Below are 17,966 nucleotides of genomic sequence, written 5' to 3'. Positions count from 1 at the left end.
CTGCCTTTACAGTATTGAAACTACTCGCCACCCATCTAATGGTGAATATCTGTCTAATTCTCAAAATCTGCATATTTAGATTTGCAGCTGCTTCCTCAAGCAATCTGACATTCTTTGCAGACTGGTGGTACAAAGAATACAGCTTGGCAATGAAAAACTCGAAATGATTACATCCAGCAACCACTTTCAGAGAATCATGGACAGCCAATTCAAGGCGGTGGGCCAAGCAATGTATGGACTGGATGTTTGGAAAGTCACGCTTAAGCCTTGCAATGACTCCAGTGGTTTTGCCTGTGAGAACTGAAGCCCCATCTGTGGCAATGCTGATGAGGTGTTTCCCCAAAAACACATCATCTAATCCCGCTGTGCAAAAGCACTGTCTCAAACTGTTGTAAATGGATTCTGCATCTGTGCCCTGTGTCAGCTCTACAATGTCTAAAAAAATGTTTTTTCCAAATCTCCTTTGCCACTCACATCACATCTCATGTATATGATGAGATAGGCACGACCATGTACTCTGCTTTCATCAATGGTGGTGCTGATTTTTGAATTAAGCTCTCGAATATTCGAAACAAACTTATTCCGCATTTGCTGTGCAATATGACTTATAATCTCAGCGCAGGAGTGGTCTGATTTATGCACAGTTCCCACCTTTGCGCCATTAAGCTCCTGAACCTTCATTAAAGGGGTGAGCTTTCTGTAAGACAGCCTTTCCTTAGCCACCATATAGGTGGACCTGAATGATGGTGCGGTCTCCTCCATTAACTTGGAATTCAACTCAATGACTTTATTTGGCAGAATAGCCTTTTGCTTAGTCAATGCCACTTCAATGGCCCTCTTGTGTGCAATGCTGTCCCTGTGTTTGTATATCTTTTTTCACAACTTGTTCTGAGCAGTGCTGCTTACGTCCCCATTAGTCCACTCCTCAGACAAGTGCGTGCCAGGTACCTTTTCAGACAGAAGAAGGGTTTTTGCGTCCCTGCAAGCGGTGCACCCCAAGCTTCCATCCTTAACAAACAGCCATCTATAACGGCTCTTCCACTCTCTCCATTGCTGGCTGTTCCAGTTTGATGGGAGAGAGGAGCAAGAGGGGTTAGGATCGTGACCGGCCGTGGCCTCTTCCTCTGAAGAGCTGTTACCTCCACCATCTCAGCCAGAGAGGACTTTTCTTCAGCTTCTTCCTGCTGCATTGGCACCCCGGTGGGCAGTGTGTTAACAGCGTTCCCAGGGCTTGCAGCAGGTGACTTGGTCATGCTAATATCACTACGATTTCTTAGTGAAACCAAAGTTAATTAAACTGCCTTGTTTTCTTTTTGACATGGCTATTGATGCTAACTGCAAAAAGAAAATGCTAAGGACTTCACCCGCAGATCAATGGGACTCAGCCTCCAACGTATATATTTTTTCTACGAATCTTTTAGTTAACATGTACACATGAGTGGAGTTTGATTTGCACCGCAGCGCCGCCACGCCTTGATGGTCATGACAACAATAGCATGTGTAGTTATCTTTATTGAAGTGAATTGGTGTTAAATCGCCATCATACATGAATGAATGACACATTCGCAATTTTACACATAATAATCCATGATGATGACGATACACAAAACAGAAATTGCATGTCAAAATAACACATTGTCAATATTTTTAGAGACCCCCCCCAAAAAAAATTTCACAAATCACATTTTCAGGGGAGGCCATGTCTTATTAAGGGGAGCTGAGCTCCCCCTAGCTCCCCTGTAGTTCGCACCATGGTTGTAGCTCCAGGCAGGGCCATGGTCCCTGGGCCCACAGGATGCAGCAGACCAGGCTCTCCCAGCCGATCCAGCACCAGCTCTCCCAGCCATCAAACGAAGACAAAAGCTAAACATAGACGTGGACAACATGCTTGATTATGCTCGATGCTTGATTAACCCCAAGCTTAACCTAACACTTACCTTAATCTAATGGTAACTGATAGCTAACCTGTTTCCATGCAAACGCTTTCGCCTGGCTAGAGGGAAACAGATCTCAAAGGGGAAAGAGAGTTCAATACAACACCGGAGTTCGCTCCCTCGAGTGAATGCCCACCCGAAGTTCACTCTTCTTTTACTTCTGTTTTTATCACCCTCTGTCTTCGATTTCTTTACCTCCTCCATCAAAATACAACTTGAACTTGAAAGGGTTCTTTTGCTCTTGGCTTGTAGAGTTTCCTCTGTCACTTCAGTTGTTCCACCGTCCGCCATTTTCACTATTGGGGATTGCTGCCGATAGCAACTGGGGAAAACAAAGGCGCTATCCTCTTCCTATTTTGGTTGTGCAATGTTTGACACACTTCCTTTGTGCCATAAATCGAGCCTTAATTTTCCCACAATATTGTACCCAATGGCAGACAGAATTGCATGGTGAAAGTGAGCCTTATAGGGAACAAATCTAAATGTCGATGGTGTCATTATTCTATAGCCATTACACTGCAATCAACATTTACTTCATAATTATAAGTTAAAGCAAAAAAGCTGTCTACTGCTGCTATAAAGGATGTGGGAATGGGTTTGGTTCCTATAGGATGGTCATTTCAAATTTTCATAAAAGGTTTTGGCGGAAAGGTGTTTATGCAAAGCAGCATAAATATCATGTTTTAATGCTGTAGATACACCAATCAGCCAAAACATTAAAACCACTGACAGGTAAGTGAATAACATTGATTATGTCATTACAATGGCACTTGTCAATTGGTGGGATATATTTGGCAGTAAGTGAACAGTCAGTTCTTGAAGTTGATGTGTTGGAAACATTAAAAATGGGCAAGCGTAAGGCTCTCAGTGACTCTGACAAAGGCTAAATTGTGATGGCTAGATGATTGGGTCAGAACATCTCCAAAATGACAGGTCTTGTGGGGTGTTTCAGGTATGCTGTGGTTAGTATCTACCAAAAGTGGTCCAAGGAAGGACAACTGGTGAACAGGCGATAGGGTCATGGGCGCCCGAGGCTCATTGATACACACTGGGAGTGAAGACAAGCCCATCTGGTTTGATCCTACAGAAGTGCTACTCTAGCTCAAATTGCTGAAAAAGTTAATGATAGACAGCTGTCAGAACACAATGCATCACAGCTTCTTGTGTATGGGGCTGTGTAGCCACAGACCAGTCAGAGTGACCCATGGTGACCCCTGTCCACCGTTGAAAGTGCCTACAATGGGCACGTGAGTGGCCTGGTCTGATGAAACACATTTTATTTTACGTCATGTGGACAGCCAAGAGCATGTGCATTGTTTACCTGGGGAAGAGATGGCACCAGGATGCACCATGGGACAAAAGCAAGCCAGCACAGGTGAAGTGATGCTCTGGGCAATGTTCTGCAAGGAAACCTTGGGTCCTCATATTCATGTGGATGTAACTTTGACAAGTACCACTTACCTAAACATTGTTGCAGACCAAGTACACTCCTTCATTGCAATGGTATTCCCTGATGGGAGTGGCCACAGGTGGTTTTAATGTTTTGGCTGATCTGTGTATAACCTAGCCACTCTCTTTGTACCCCCACCTTCCCTTCCAGTCATGACTTCATTGGAGAGTTCACCACCAGCTACAGAGAGCTGTCCAGAGGCCAGAGCCAGTTTAATGTCTATGAGGTAAGAAAAAAACAAACTGCAAGCATGTACTTAATTGACAAACAACACTGGGATAAATAACATCAGACATTCATTATTCAGGAATTTCACATTTTCTTTTGCAATATTGTGTTTACATCAACATTGTCAATATTAGTATAACCCTCATCAAAATCCACTGCCATCATCTATGAATGATTGAATTTGCATCATTTTGTCTACCCTGCTATCAACCCACAGAGAATAATGGACGTAGCCTACGGCATTACTCTATCTTACTCAGGCATGTTTGTTTTTCATTTCTTGTTTTCCTCTCTTGGTCCAGGTTCTGAATCCTAAAAAGAAAGGCAAGAAGAAGAAATATATCAATTCAGGAACGGTAAGGATTATATGACCGCATTTCTCCAGTCACTATCAGGTGCTTTCCAGATAAGGTAACCGGACAAATGCAGTAAATGGAAGATGTTTGTCTTCACCCCCATGCCTCTCCGTCTTTCCTCCTTCCTTCCTCTGTGTAACCTCGCGTTGTCTCATCACTCCATAACCCCTCATCTGTGTGTGTCCTTCCCTGCCATGTCTTTTTTTTCCCACTCCATTTTTCCAACAACTTTCCTCTTTTCTGCTTCTCCTTCTCTCTTTCTTGAAGGTGACTTTGCTGTCTTTCAAGGTGGAGTCAGAATATACGTTTGTGGATTTCATCAGAGGAGGGTAAGAGCTCAGTGTTGTGAAATATGCAATTTAATGTCAAGTCCCCCCCACACACACATACACAAAATTGCTTTTTATCTCAAAACAATGACTGATTGATGAGTTTTTCAAACCTAGCTTAGACGACTGAAAATAGTCTCCCATAGGTAGATAGAGGTGCACAGTCTTTTTGGTTTAAATGATGCTTATGGTGTCAATTTCTTACCAGGACACAACTCAATTTCACAGTGGCTATAGACTTCACGGCGTCTAACGGTAGGGGTGGATTTCTTTTGCATGTAAGAAGCTGCAGTGTTGTTGATGTCTGGTTATTATCTCAACATGTTTCTGTTCATCATCCACTGTTATTTACTGTATCTACTTGTTCTTATGGTGTGAATGTAGAGCCCTCTGAGAAAAAGGAAAATTAAAAAAACATGTTTAAGTGAAGATTCATACCATAATTCAGATTCTTATGCACATGAAAATAGATTTGAAAGTAAATTTGCTATTTCTGAACTAAAAAAAAACCTTTAATCGTCAAACTAAAAATAAAACCTCAGTATTTCTTTGTTAATATTTTACAGCTATGTTTTTGCTCGACAACAACGATAAACCTTTCTTTTTTTTTGTACAAATTATACTAATGCTTATTTTATACCTGAAATTGTCTGAGTGGGTATAACAGGGTGTAAATTGGGCTTCTGCAACCATTTGACCAATTTAGACGGGGGAAATGCAGATGATGGGTAGGAGACAGGTTAAGGAAACAAAATGGACAACGGCTCTAAAACAAAGGTGTTGCTGATGTTATTCATGCACTCATTTTATGCTATTTCATCATCACCATGTACTCAGAATAAAGACATTGGTTTATGGATTGTTCTGTAGATATTTATTCATGCAGTTTATTGATTCAATGGATAGTATGTAGCCGCTCTCCCATAGGCCATCATCTTGTCAATCATTACTCTTCTGACCAATTGCAGTAATACTCTGGTTGGTGGCATCCAGGTGGTGTGGCAGTCTATTCTGTTGCCTACCTAGACAGGGATCGCCAGTTCGAATCCCCGAGTGACCTCCGGCTTGGTCTGGCGTCCCTACAGACACAATTGGCCATGTCTGCAGGTGGGAAGCCGGATGTGGGTATGTGTCCTGGTCCCTGCTAGTGCCTCCTCTGGTCGGTCGGGACGCCTGTTCGAGGGGGAGGGGGAACTGGGGGGAATAGAGTGATCCTCCCACACACTACGTCCCCCTGGCAAAATTCCTCACTGTCAGGTGAAAAGAAGCGGCTGGTGACTCCACATTAATTGGAGGAGGCATGTGGTAGTCTGCAGCCCTCCCCGGATCGGCAGAGGGGGTTGGAGCAGCGACCAGGATGGCTCGGAAGAGTGGGGTAATTGGACTTGTACAATTGGGGAGAAAAAGGGGGAGAAAAATCTTAAAAAAAAACTTCTGGTTGGTTTTCTCTCTCCCATGAAACTGTCCTACATACATATTTTATCCAAACACTAAGACTTAATGCATAAAAACTAAAAAAAAAAATTAACTGTTTTGAAACTGATTGTTTTTTTTTTCTTGCTTACAGAGAATGTGACATGTTTATATCCAAACAACCCTCCAGTAATGTGATTGATATGACAGTATCCTTGTCTCAATCGTATTAATACTGGAAGTATGGCTTTAATGTGTGTAGATGTTGCTAATATCAGTGTGTCCCTCACTGGTTAATGCCTTATTACCCACCTTACTCTTCCTGACCGCTGTTTGCGATCTAACCCTTTAGCTGGATCTGTGTGTGTGTTTACTTTCCCCATAGGTAACCCATCCCAGCCTACCTCTCTGCACTATATGAGTCCCTATCAGATGAATGCCTACGCCATGGCTCTGAAGGCTGTGGGGGAGATCATCCAGGACTATGACAGTGACAAGCTCTTCCCTGCCTACGGCTTTGGTGCTAAGATGCCCCCGGATGGAAAGATCTCCCACGCCTTCCCCTTGGTGGGTGAGACAGAGTGAAAGAAAAAGAAATGCTAGTATTACTGTGTGTGTGTCTACTTTACAATACCTGCTGTTTATACTGTGATGGTTGTGTAAACCTTGACTGAAAAGGTGGCATTAATAAACCGTTCAGTCTATTATTTTGTGATATTTGAAGAAGACATACTATTGAGTTTTGGATGAATGAACACAAATTCCAGCCAGTAATCAGTTTTCCCGTACAAACCAGTTTTTCTTTAGAATCAGTACTGAAACAAAACTTTTTTTTCCCCCACGGTCTTAATTTCTAGAGGACTAATGAGGGGTTTTTACTGAATCTCTGCCAGCATGTGAAAGATGTCCAAAGTCTTGCTGGTCGCTGAAATAGAAACTTGTTCTCTTTCTGTTTCTTTTCAAGGTGCACTTGGGCTGAATTCTCTTCTTGTGTATTTACCCCTTTGAGTTTACCATAAAAAGGTTTGATGTGCAATTAGTGGTTTACTGCCAGCGGTCTCTGAAAGCTTTGCAGCTTTACAAGCAACCAAGCATAGTATTCATCATGGTCACCGCAGTATGTTGGAGAATAACCTGCAATACTATCCAGCAATTCTGCACGGTCTAATCACGGTCTATGTATTTCTTTTATGGCGAATTAAAAAACAAAAACAAACTATGAATGCATAAAAGTAACATTTTCATGATTATGTTGAAACCCTGATGTCTCATTTCTCTAGTTAAACTAAAAGGGCCAAACCCACCTTTTAAACTTACTTCACTGCCTTGACACCAAATTTATCAGTGCTGCACGCAAATTTATCCAACTCAAGACACCTTTTCAGGTCAGAGAGAGACTCAGAATAAATACAGGTTATTGGCCCCTTGGAGTAACACTGGCTTGAATAATGCATTACATTTATATAGCGCTTTATATAGACACCCAAAGCGCTTCACATTGAAAGGGGGAAAACTCACCTCAACCAATGTGTAGCACCCACCTGGGTGATGCATGGCAGCCATTTTGTAACAGAACGCTCACCACACATCAGCTCGAGGTGGAGAGGGAGGATTCATTGAGCCAATTAAACAGGGGGATGATTAGGTGGCCAGATGGAGAGAGCCAGGTTGGGAATTTTGCCAGGACACCAGGGGACCCCCTACTCCTTGCGGTAAGTGCCATGGGATCTTTAATGACCACAGTGAGTCAAGACCTCAGTTTAATGTCTTGTCCAAAAGACGGCATCTCCTACAGCACAGTGTCCCAGTCACTGCACTGGGGAAGATTACCCCCTACTGGCTCACCAACACCGCTACCAGCAGCAACTCTCACAGGAGGTCTTCCATTCAAGTACTAGCCAAGCTCATACCTGCTTAGCTTCTATAATGCAGCAGAACCAGGGTACATGTTGGTATGGCTGCCAGCTTTGTGAAATGTGTGAATGAGGCAGGGGCAAGTGATGAAAGGTGAGAAAAGAAAACACTGTGAATCACACAGCATCCCTATGGGGGGGGGTCTCCTGATGGAGATCAGACAGACAAACATGATGGATATAGACTTTTTATGAAACTTTGCTTAGCTCAGCATCATCGATTACCAATGCACCAAATTGAAGCTCTTGAATTTGCATCATTTAGTTGCTTCTGTTTTTCTGTTTCATAACAGAGGAAGCTGACATAAAGACAGGCATTTTTTTTGGGGGGGGGGTGGATAATCAACTCATGCTGCAAGTCTCTTTAAGTAAGCTGGTGGATTTCTCTAATCTAAATCACTTTTACTTACCTATCCTCAAATCTGTTATACTTTATTTCCTCCTATACTGAGAATCTGTGGTCAACAAGTCTGTTTGTACTGTTTGGCTTGTTGAGCATTATCATTTTGCTTTACTTTAATCATTTCCGTATGGGTGGCTTCTCAATCAGCTTTCCCAATTATAAGTCACCTCAGCGTGACAAAGCCCAGAGCTGCTTTGTGCTAAGGTAACTGTAATTAAGAGTCTATTGTTAAAAAGTAAGCAGCTTTTTAGACTTACTTTAATCAATAGCTCCAGCAGTGTACCTTTGTCTGGGAATAAATGGAAACTTGGGAAGTTAACCGTTTTTTGGCGTTCTTAGGACTGTGACAAGGCTGACGAGCTGACTGCACTTTATGCACTAAAATAATCCTAATCACTCTGAGTAAACCGAGCTATACAGAAATAGATCATTTGTTTTGCAAAAAGACCAAGGCATGCATTGCAGGAGAAACGCCTCCCTTCTTTGAAGTTGAGACCTTCTTGGTTTTAATGGTCATGAAGCCCACATGAACATGGAATGTTCAACTGCTTGAGCTTCAGGAAACAATTATAAAACAGAATTATGGACTTATTTTCCATATATTATCTTTGGAAACCAGTGGTGCAGTAGCCTCTGCTGTTCAACATTTCAATAGTTAATCAAGGCTGTTTTGGGAATCTGAGTTTGATACCTTGAATTGTGGATACAGCATGGCTGTGTAGTTTACGCACAAGTTACTGAACACAAAACATTCACGTTCAGTGAAAAAAAAAGCCAATGTTGATTTTGCAGGTATAACAGATTCCCCGGGAACTTCTGAAAGTCTATACTTGAGGGCTGTCGCCTGGGTCTGCTATGATTCGGCGATTTTGCATTTTGAAGATAGGGGCAAAAACAATTTCTCAGGCGTCTCTACAGACACAATAGGCCGTGTCTGCAGGTGGGAAGTCGGATGTGGGTATGTGTCCTGGTCACTGCACTAGTGCCTCCTCTGGTCAGTTGGGGCACCTGTACAGGGGGAGGGGGAACTGGGGGGGGTGTAGCGTGATCCTTCCACGCTCTATGTCCCCCTGGTAAAACTCCTCACTGTCAGGTGAAAAGAAACAGCTGGCGACGCCACATGTTTTGGAGGAGGCATGGGGTAGTCTGCAGCCCTCCCCAGATTGGCAGAGGTGGAGCAGCGACCAGGATGACTCAGAAGAGCGGGGTGATTGGCCGAGTACAGTTGGGGAGAAAAAAAGGGGGGGGTTCACAGAGGCATTCGGGTGGTGTGGCGGTCTATTCCATTCTCTACCAACATGGGGATCGGCAGTTTGAATCCCCGTGTTACCTCCAGCTTAGTCGGGCGTCCCTACAGACACAATTGGTCGTGTCTGCGGGTGAGAAGTCGGATGTGGGTATGTGTCCTGGTCACTGCACTAGCCCCTCCTCTGGTTGGCTGGTGCACCTGTTCGAGGGGGGGGGGGACTGGGGGGAATAGCGCGATCCTCCCATGCGCTACATCCTACTGGTGAAACTTCTCACTGTCAGGTGAAACGAAGCGACTGGCGACTCCACATGTATTGGAGGAGGCACGTGGTAGTCTGCAGCCCTCAGAAAAAGAGAAAGAAGACATCATTCAGAGAGAGAAAAAAGACATGTGAGAGAACAGTTTGCAGTAGTCAATACAATCTCATCAGCAGAACAGTACTCGGTAAATTCATTGAGACAGAAATTGACCCGCCATGCAGTACAGGTTGTGAAGCACTCAACGTAAAGACAACTAATTGTAAGATAAGGCAAAAAGATGAGATTTAAGTTTGGATTTAAAGGACTCAACAGACTCTGATTGTCTGATGGCAGCAGGCAGGTTATTCCACAAGAATGGGCCCGATAGGAAAAAGCCCTGCCACCAGCTGACTTCTGTTTAACTTGGGTACACACAGGAGCCCTGTATTATGAGAGCGAAGAGCTCAAGATAGAATGTATGGTTTAAAGAGATCAGACAGATGATGGAGCAAGCCTATTTGGGATTTTATAAGTCAGTAGAAGCACTTTGAAGTCTGGTCTAACATGGATAGGAAGCCAATGAAGGGAGGCAAGAATTGGTGTAATATGGTCAAATTTCCTAGATTTAGTTAGGATTTTAGCTGCAGCATTGTGAACCATCTGAAGAATTTTAGTACTAGAATGTGGCAGACCTGAAAACAGAACATTACAGTAATCAAGTCTGGATGAAACAAATGCATGTATTAGAGTCTCTTCGTCAGCCATGGACAGGAAAGACCACATTTAGCTATGTCACGCAAGTGACACACAAGACTAGTCTTGTGTAAGTATAGTTGAATGGATGAACATATCTCAATCTAAATGCGGTATTAATTGTTATTGAATTGAATTAATTTTGTTGATAATGTCTTACTCTACTGATGGCTCTCTGCTGAAGCAGCTTTGTTGGAAATAAGAGATTCAAGATCTTTCCGAGGGGATTTTTTTAATTTATTTTTTACTGGTTTTAACATCTTTCTCTCCATTTCTGTAAGAGTGGTGGCTTTCTTTTTTCCAATTATCTTTTTCTCCTTTGCTGAAGGAGATCAGAGGGAATCACGCTCATTCAACACATGACTCGATAAATGATATAGCCTGAAGAGCAGTCTAAGCCAGGCTGAATACAAAAAAAAACAAAAAAAAAACAGACTTCTCTGTCTTTAATGTTATCATGAGTGAGTCAGATCAGTATAACTTGGACAGAATTATCTTATTTCTTCCTTTTGAGAATGGTTTGAAGTTCAAAAATTGAGGAGGAACACTCAGAGATGAATGCCTAAGAGTTATCTGTCTGACTCAAGCAGACAAGGGACGTTCTCTTAGTCACAATCAATTCAATCTCTTCTAATTGGTCTCAGATGGCATTTTATTTGCTGGTCTTAATATTTTCTGTGGAAATGTAAATGGTGGTCTGGAGAGCTTTGAGCAGAGTAAAAATTAACCAGCTGTATTGGGGTTATTGGTCTTAAGTTTATTTTTGCAATATATATTACGTGAGTGTTAAGTGTTATTAGGGCTCGAAAGTGCAAATACTTGATATGTTGGTTGAAAAATTCATACTCTCTACCAACACAGGGCTCTCTGGTTCGAATCCCCGTGTTACCGCCGGCTTGGTCGGGCATCCCTACAGATACAATTGCCCGTGTCTGCAGGTGGGAAGCTGGATGTGGGTATGTGTTCTGGTTGCTGCACTAGTGCCTCCTCTGGTCGGTCAGAGCGCCTGTTCGGGGGGGGGGGAGGAACTGGGGGGAATAGCGTGATCCTCCCACGCGCTATGTCCCCCTCGCAAAACTCCTCACTGTCAGGTGAAAAGAAGTGGCTGGCGACTCCACATGTATCGGAGGAGGCATGTGGTAGTCTGCAGCCCTCCCCGGATCGGCAGAGGGGGTTGGAGCCATGACTGAGACGGCTTGGAAGAGTGGGGTAAACGGCCAGGAACAATTGAGGAGAAAAAGGGGAAAAAATCCAAATTAAAAAAAAGAAGAAATATTCAAACTCTCTATCTATATTTAAATATACCATCTCTTTATGGGTTTACAAGAGTGGCTGTCATCTTTAATGGGGAAACAGCTCTGTAACCATTCCTCTTGAGTTGAAAAAGTGTATTTTCGCCTGCAGAACTCGAATGCAGAGAACCCAAACTGTGTGGGGATCGACGGTGTGCTCGAGGCCTATTTCCAGAGCTTACGCACTGTTCAGTTATATGGCCCAACCAACTTCGCTCCTGTTATCAACCAGGTGGCTCGGTGAGACCTGATACCACTCTCACATGCACCCAGTCACACACATACACAAATACAATACTTATCCATGCACACACTAGCATACAAATGCACACATCTAGGAAAGGGAACATATGCATATGCCTGCATACAGTCACTCATATAAGCAGTCACATGGTGTGTCACATAGTTTTGTTAATTTCCATGTGTTTTATATGCATGAATCGTTTGTCTCTTGGCCATTGTGGGATTCACAGTCTTATATATATATGCATATTCTGGATTCATATATAACAAATAACTGAGGCAACTTGGTGATAGAAAAAAGAAAATTACCTGCATATATACTACACAAGGGAAATTCATAAGTTATGGGCAAAGATCCATCTATATCATAATTTATCTGTAGCTGTCCATAAGCCTGTTTGTCTTTCTGTCTGCCTTTTCTCTCTGCCCTTTAGTTTTCTATCCCTAGGCGAGCTGAGACTCCATCAGTAACTTTGACATGCTGTCCCTGTAGACTCCTGCAATTTCTCTCTCTCTCTCTCTCTCTCTCTCTCTCTCTCTCTCTCTCTCTCTCTCTCTCTCTCTCTCTCTCTCTCTCTCTCTCTCTCACACACACACACACACATACACATACACACCTAAGTCTCTCTCTCTTTATCGCTTTCTGTGTCTCCTATTCCCTTTCTTTCCGTCAGACGGATAAGCTACCCGAACTGATAACCCACACTCCAATACACACATATACACACACCCTCTTATTTGCTTTTCTGGCTTGGTTCCCCATAACCAAAAAATTCATAATAATTGGCTTAGTGGATCTGCTGCCCATTCGGGTCATACAACCCATATATTTTTAATTAGAGGCCACTATTGGCAAAGGCTTTGGGACCTTTTGGGCATGGACAAGTTTTGTGCTGTGCTACTCGAGTGCACTGTATATAATAGTAATACAGAATAGCACCCTTGAGGTATTTCACAGAGGTTATTCTGATGTTAAATCCACCATGGTGGAATTAAGTGGTCTTTTAAGAAAAATGTCCTTTTAAGATATATCCCATGGGCTCATCTGTAACAGTAAATAGGCCTATAAACTCAAGAATACACAAATAGTTGAAGGACTGGGTACTTTGTAGGAAAACAATTACCCACTAGGCTGTTCCTTTATGAGATGAAATAGTTTTCTCCTACAGAACTTTTTGCTGGAGATACAGTATTGAATTTTAAAATGGATATTGCTCAGTTAGGTCTTATTTTTAGACACCTTATAAAGCAATAATATCATGCTTTCACCAGAGTGGCACACAGTTGCATAATCAAATGGAGTGTGGCTCTGTTCTCCAGCTGTGGGCTCAGGACCTCACCAGTGCCCATTTACCACAGAGAGAGGAAGAGAGGAAGCGAGAAATCTTCCTCTCGCACTCGTTCCTCTTAGCACTCATTTCGATTTTCCACATCACTGGATCTATTTTGCTTTGTCATCCTCCATTATACCGCCCTTTATTCATACCACCTCTTTCTACCGTATTTTTTCTTCTTTTTTCCATGACTTCCCCCATGCCTGCACCAGTCGCTCTGGCATGCCCCTCTCTTCCTCCCCCTGCTTCTCTCTTCTGGTTTTTCTGATAGACTCTTACAGCCAAAGCCTGTGGGAGAGAGAAAGGAGGAGGAGGAGGAAGGAGGAGAGAGGTGGATGACTGAAGGTACACGCAGATCCAAAGGCTTCTAGTCTCACTGTATTCATCCATGGGGAAGTGTGGGTGAATAAATCCACCCTGGACTACTCTCTGCCTCACATAACCCATATACACATGAAGGCAATGCATCGTCCCTTGGCAGCAGCTTAAAGCAACAACTACCTTAATTATCCCAGTTTAAAAGAAAGCCCAGGCGAAATGTGTTGGTTCAGAGCGGCCCCTGTGTGCCACTGTTACCTAATTAATGTATATTTACTGTTGGTTGCATTCTCAAATCGCCCCAATATTAACTCCCTGCTATCAAGAATCAGATATGTGTGTGTGTGTGTGTGTGTGTGTGTGTGTGTGTGTGTGTGTGTGTGTGTGTGTGTGTGTGTGTGTGTGTGTGTGTGTGTGTGTGTGTGTGTGTGTTTCACACAGGGATCACCCTGTGATGCGTCTAGCGCAGTAGTGCAGTAGAAAGAGGAAAGATGCATGCTTGCTTACCGCTTGCTTTTCTAACCTCTTGCTTACATCTTGCTGCTGCTGGCTAGCCCTTACGCTGAACAAGGAAGCAGCCCAGTGCGTAAGCCTTCCCTGCCAGTACATAGCCTTTCTTCGCCAAGACCTCTGCCAAGCCTCCTCATGGCCACACATGGTAACTGGGTGCCTTGCGGCCTCAGGCAAATTTGGTAGGGGATCTCGGAGATGCAGTGGTCCCCAGAGGCTGTTCATGGCCAACCACTACCACTGCCCCGCTGCCTTGTGGGAAGTCTATTGAGACAAAGGCTAGGGGAGTACACCCCGAGAGAAAAGCAACGTGTTTAGTGGCACACATTAGGCAGTTCTTCGGCAGTATGGAGTTTCCGGCAGCCTCCTGCAGTCATGATAGGTGACTGGTCGTCCTGGGTATAAGCCCTTGCCACCAGGACCAAAACATCATGGCAAAGACAGTGGCACTCTAAAAAACATCTTGCGTAGATCTCCACCTCTAACCATGGTGTACAACACCATGACCACCAGACTTCAACCGGATATAAGGCCTGGCCTTATATCCGGTTGAGCATTGGGGTGTCTGGCAACAGGAGCAGGGTAGAATTGGCCTGAGAGCTCCGAGGCCGAGTCCTGCACATCAGCGGCATGGGGTATACGGTCGCTAGCAGCTGGGATTGAGTGGCAGCTGCTTTTGGCAGACCCCTGTGTGCCTGAGCAGCCCTATTTAGGGACCACACTGTTCACCCCAATTGGGGATGGGCCTAGAAAAGGTGGCCTAAAAATTGTCCACTCATCCAACCTCCTGGGTAGGTTACCACACCTACCGGGAATTCCATCCTACGGTAAAAACAAGAAAATGATCCCATTCAAATTGGCAACATGGAATGTTAGGACTCTCCTTGATAATGATGGCAACATAAGTCTGCCATCAACCATTCCAACTGGCAAGAGATCTGCCACAGAGGTATAGAACAGCTGGAAATGATGAAGAATTTGAAAAAAACAATGGAAAAGACTAAGGGGGCACACAACCATGCTTCGCCCCCACTAACTCAGACTTCATATGCCCAACATGCAATAAAACTTGTGGCTCAAGAATTGGACTCTACAGTCCTCAAAGAACACAAACAAGCGCATGCGTGTGTGTGTGTGTGTGTGTGTGTGTGTCCGTATGTGTTTGTGTTAGAAACAGGCAGAGCAATGGGATGAAATCATTAGCTATGGCGATCCTGGCAGGCATTAATTGTGTAGTGTTTGAAGCAGGTGACCTGGTGGCCTACATATGTCTGAGAGAAGACAGACAGAGCTTATATGAATCTGTAGTAAGTGTAAAAAACATTAAAGATTCCTTTTCTCATATTGAGTTCATCCCATTTTACACTCAGAACAGCTGTAATTGATCATACCATGACATCAATAGGTCACTGAAAGCGTTTCACAAGGATTCTAGTCCACGCTGATTCCAGATGTTTCTACAGGTGTTTGTGGATTTCTGCTCTGAACAGCTTATTACATCGCATCTCACACATGTTCACTTGGATTGAGACGTGTTAGTGCAACCTGTCCAGGTGTATCTCTTCATGCCGGCAATTTACCGATCTGTGAAAACATCCATTCACAGATCGGTAAATACCCATTCACAGATTGGCAGTTTACTGATCTGTGAATTGACGTTTTCAGCAGAGCAATGCCTCAAAGACTGACCAGGGAAGGTGCCACAAACAAGACCATGATATCATCTGAAAAGTGTCAAGAGCCAGTTGCACCAGTTGTATTTAAAGGAAGAATGAGTAGGATTCTCCTAAAAATCAGTCTATAGACTCATACAGAAATAATCCCTCTCAATCATCACTTATGACCCACTAGACATGTCTCATTCTACCTTTAAGTCCTTCCTTACTCAGTCTTGTTGTCACATAAGTATTTACTAAGTCAGAATTGACAATACACTAAACAAAAATGGGTTGCACCACTCCTACTAGTTATTACTAATAACTTAGTTGTTATTAAATTCTTACACATATCTCTTAGGAGGTGTAGTTGGAGTTAGCTAAATGAGAACTGTGACGTTTTATCAAAACAACATCAATAACACAAACGGACCTAACTTGAACTACAACATACATAACAATGGCTGGCATGGACTTTTTTGAACTATTATTTGAAAACAGAAAATTGTCATCACCGTGTTTTACGTGATAAGCTGCATCCCATTGATTCATATTGTAACGTGCATGGATAAGTAGACACGTTGGTCCTTGACTAACGGGTTGGACCCTTTAGTCGACTGGTTAACGTTGTCGCTTACGGAGTGGGAGATACGGGTTCGCGTCCCGGCTGTAGCGGTTCCCGGACTTCCCCCCCCCCCCCCCGAATTCGCTACATTGGTGTCAGAAGTGAGATGGTGAGACCGTAAGTCCATCGGAAGCGTATGTGCCCGGAGGCGTGAAGGAGCTGATATGCTTAAGCGCGGGGACGCGCTTCCTGAAGGAAGGGGGTAATGTAACGTGCATGGATAAGTAGACTCGTTGACCGCTGGCTGACGGGTCTGACCCTTTAGTCGAGCGGTTAGCGATGTCTCCCGCGGTGCGGGCAATACGGGTTCGTGTCCCGGCCGTGGCAGTTCTAGTGGTTGCCTCCCGAATTCGCTACATCGGTGTCAGAAGGGGGATGGTGAGACTGTGAGGTCATCGGAAGCGCGTGCGCCCAGAGGCGTGAGGGAGCTGATATGCTGAAGCGCGGGGACGTGTAACGTTCATGGATAAGTAGACACGTTGGTTCTTTACCAACGGGTCGGGCCCTTTAGTCGACTGGTTAACGTTGTCGCTTGCGGAGTGGGAGACACGGGTTCGCCTCCCGGCTGTGGCGGTTCCCGGACTGCCCCCCGAATTCGCTATAATATGATGATGTGGACGTCTTTGCCTGTCATCGGCTCATGGGACAGGGGTGCAGTTCCATATTAATTTACATGGGTGAATGGTTTTTGATTGGTTGGCTGCTGTGATGTTTGCCTAGTAATTGATTTACACATTAAGACTTTACTAGGGATGAGATTCATTAAGTTTGAATGGTGCAACCCCAATTTTTGAAATTACTCATTGACAACTTAGTAGTTAATACTAAGAACTTAGTAAGGACTTTCCACACAAAATTGATAACAACTTTTTAAAAAATCCCTGGTGCTTTCCTGTCCTGAGTTCTAGTCTACTACTACTTTTGGCTGCTCCTGTTAGGAGTCGCCACAGTAGATCAGCCGTTTCCATCTCCTCCTGTCCTCTGCATCTTCCTCTCACGCCAGCCACCTCCATGTCCTCTCACCACATCCATAAACCTCCTCTTTGGCCTTTCTCTTTTCTTGTTGCCTGGCAGCTCCATGTTCAGCATCCTTCTCCCAATATACCCAGCATCTCTGCTCCGCACATGTCCAAACCATCTCAATCTTAGCTCTCTTCCTTTGTCTCCAAACCGTCCAACCTGAGCTGTCCCTCTAATATACTCGTTCCTAATCCTGTCCTTCTTCGTCACTCCCAATGAAAATCTTAGCATCTTCAACTTTGCCACCTCCAGCTTCGCCACCTGTCTTTTCATCAGTGCCACTGTCTCCAAACCATACAACATAGCTGGTCTTAGAACCATCTTGTAAATCTTCCCTTTAACTCTTGCTGGTATCCTTCTGTCGAAAATCACTCCTGACACTCTTCTCCACCCTGCCTGCACTCTTCTTCACCTCTCTTCTGCACTCCCCATTACTTGGATCAGTTGACCCTAAGTATTTAAACTCATACACCTTCATCACCTCTATTGCTTGCATCATCACCGTTCCGCTGTACTCCCTCTCGTTCATGCATATGTATTCCATCTTGATCCTACTGACTTTCATTCTTCTTCTCTCCAATGCATACCTCCACCTCTCCAGGCTCTCCTCAACATGCACCCTACTCTCGCTACAGATCACAATGTCATCCGCGAACATCATAGTCCACAGAGACTCAGCCGTCAACCTGTCCATCACCATTG

The 17,966-nt window shown here is 44.0% G+C and overlaps 1 protein-coding gene across 1 annotated transcript in view; it reads left to right on the top strand.

Moving 5' to 3' along the window:
- The window catches only part of LOC130131577 (copine-9-like), a 208,637-nt gene that overhangs the window by 169,524 nt on the left and 21,147 nt on the right, over positions 1 to 17,966 (top strand). The window contains exons 13-19 of the mRNA XM_056301330.1: positions 88 to 102; positions 3,523 to 3,610; positions 3,915 to 3,968; positions 4,236 to 4,297; positions 4,506 to 4,552; positions 6,096 to 6,277; positions 11,672 to 11,799. Of these exons, the coding sequence (XP_056157305.1) occupies positions 88 to 102; positions 3,523 to 3,610; positions 3,915 to 3,968; positions 4,236 to 4,297; positions 4,506 to 4,552; positions 6,096 to 6,277; positions 11,672 to 11,799 (576 nt within the window). The remainder of the gene's footprint in view (positions 1 to 87; positions 103 to 3,522; positions 3,611 to 3,914; positions 3,969 to 4,235; positions 4,298 to 4,505; positions 4,553 to 6,095; positions 6,278 to 11,671; positions 11,800 to 17,966) is intronic.

This window comes from Lampris incognitus, chromosome 2, assembly GCF_029633865.1.
Source record: "Lampris incognitus isolate fLamInc1 chromosome 2, fLamInc1.hap2, whole genome shotgun sequence".
NCBI classification, from domain to species: domain Eukaryota; kingdom Metazoa; phylum Chordata; class Actinopteri; order Lampriformes; family Lampridae; genus Lampris; species Lampris incognitus.
Note: the sequence above shows the minus strand (reverse complement) of the source record. Positions and strands in the feature narration are given on the sequence as shown.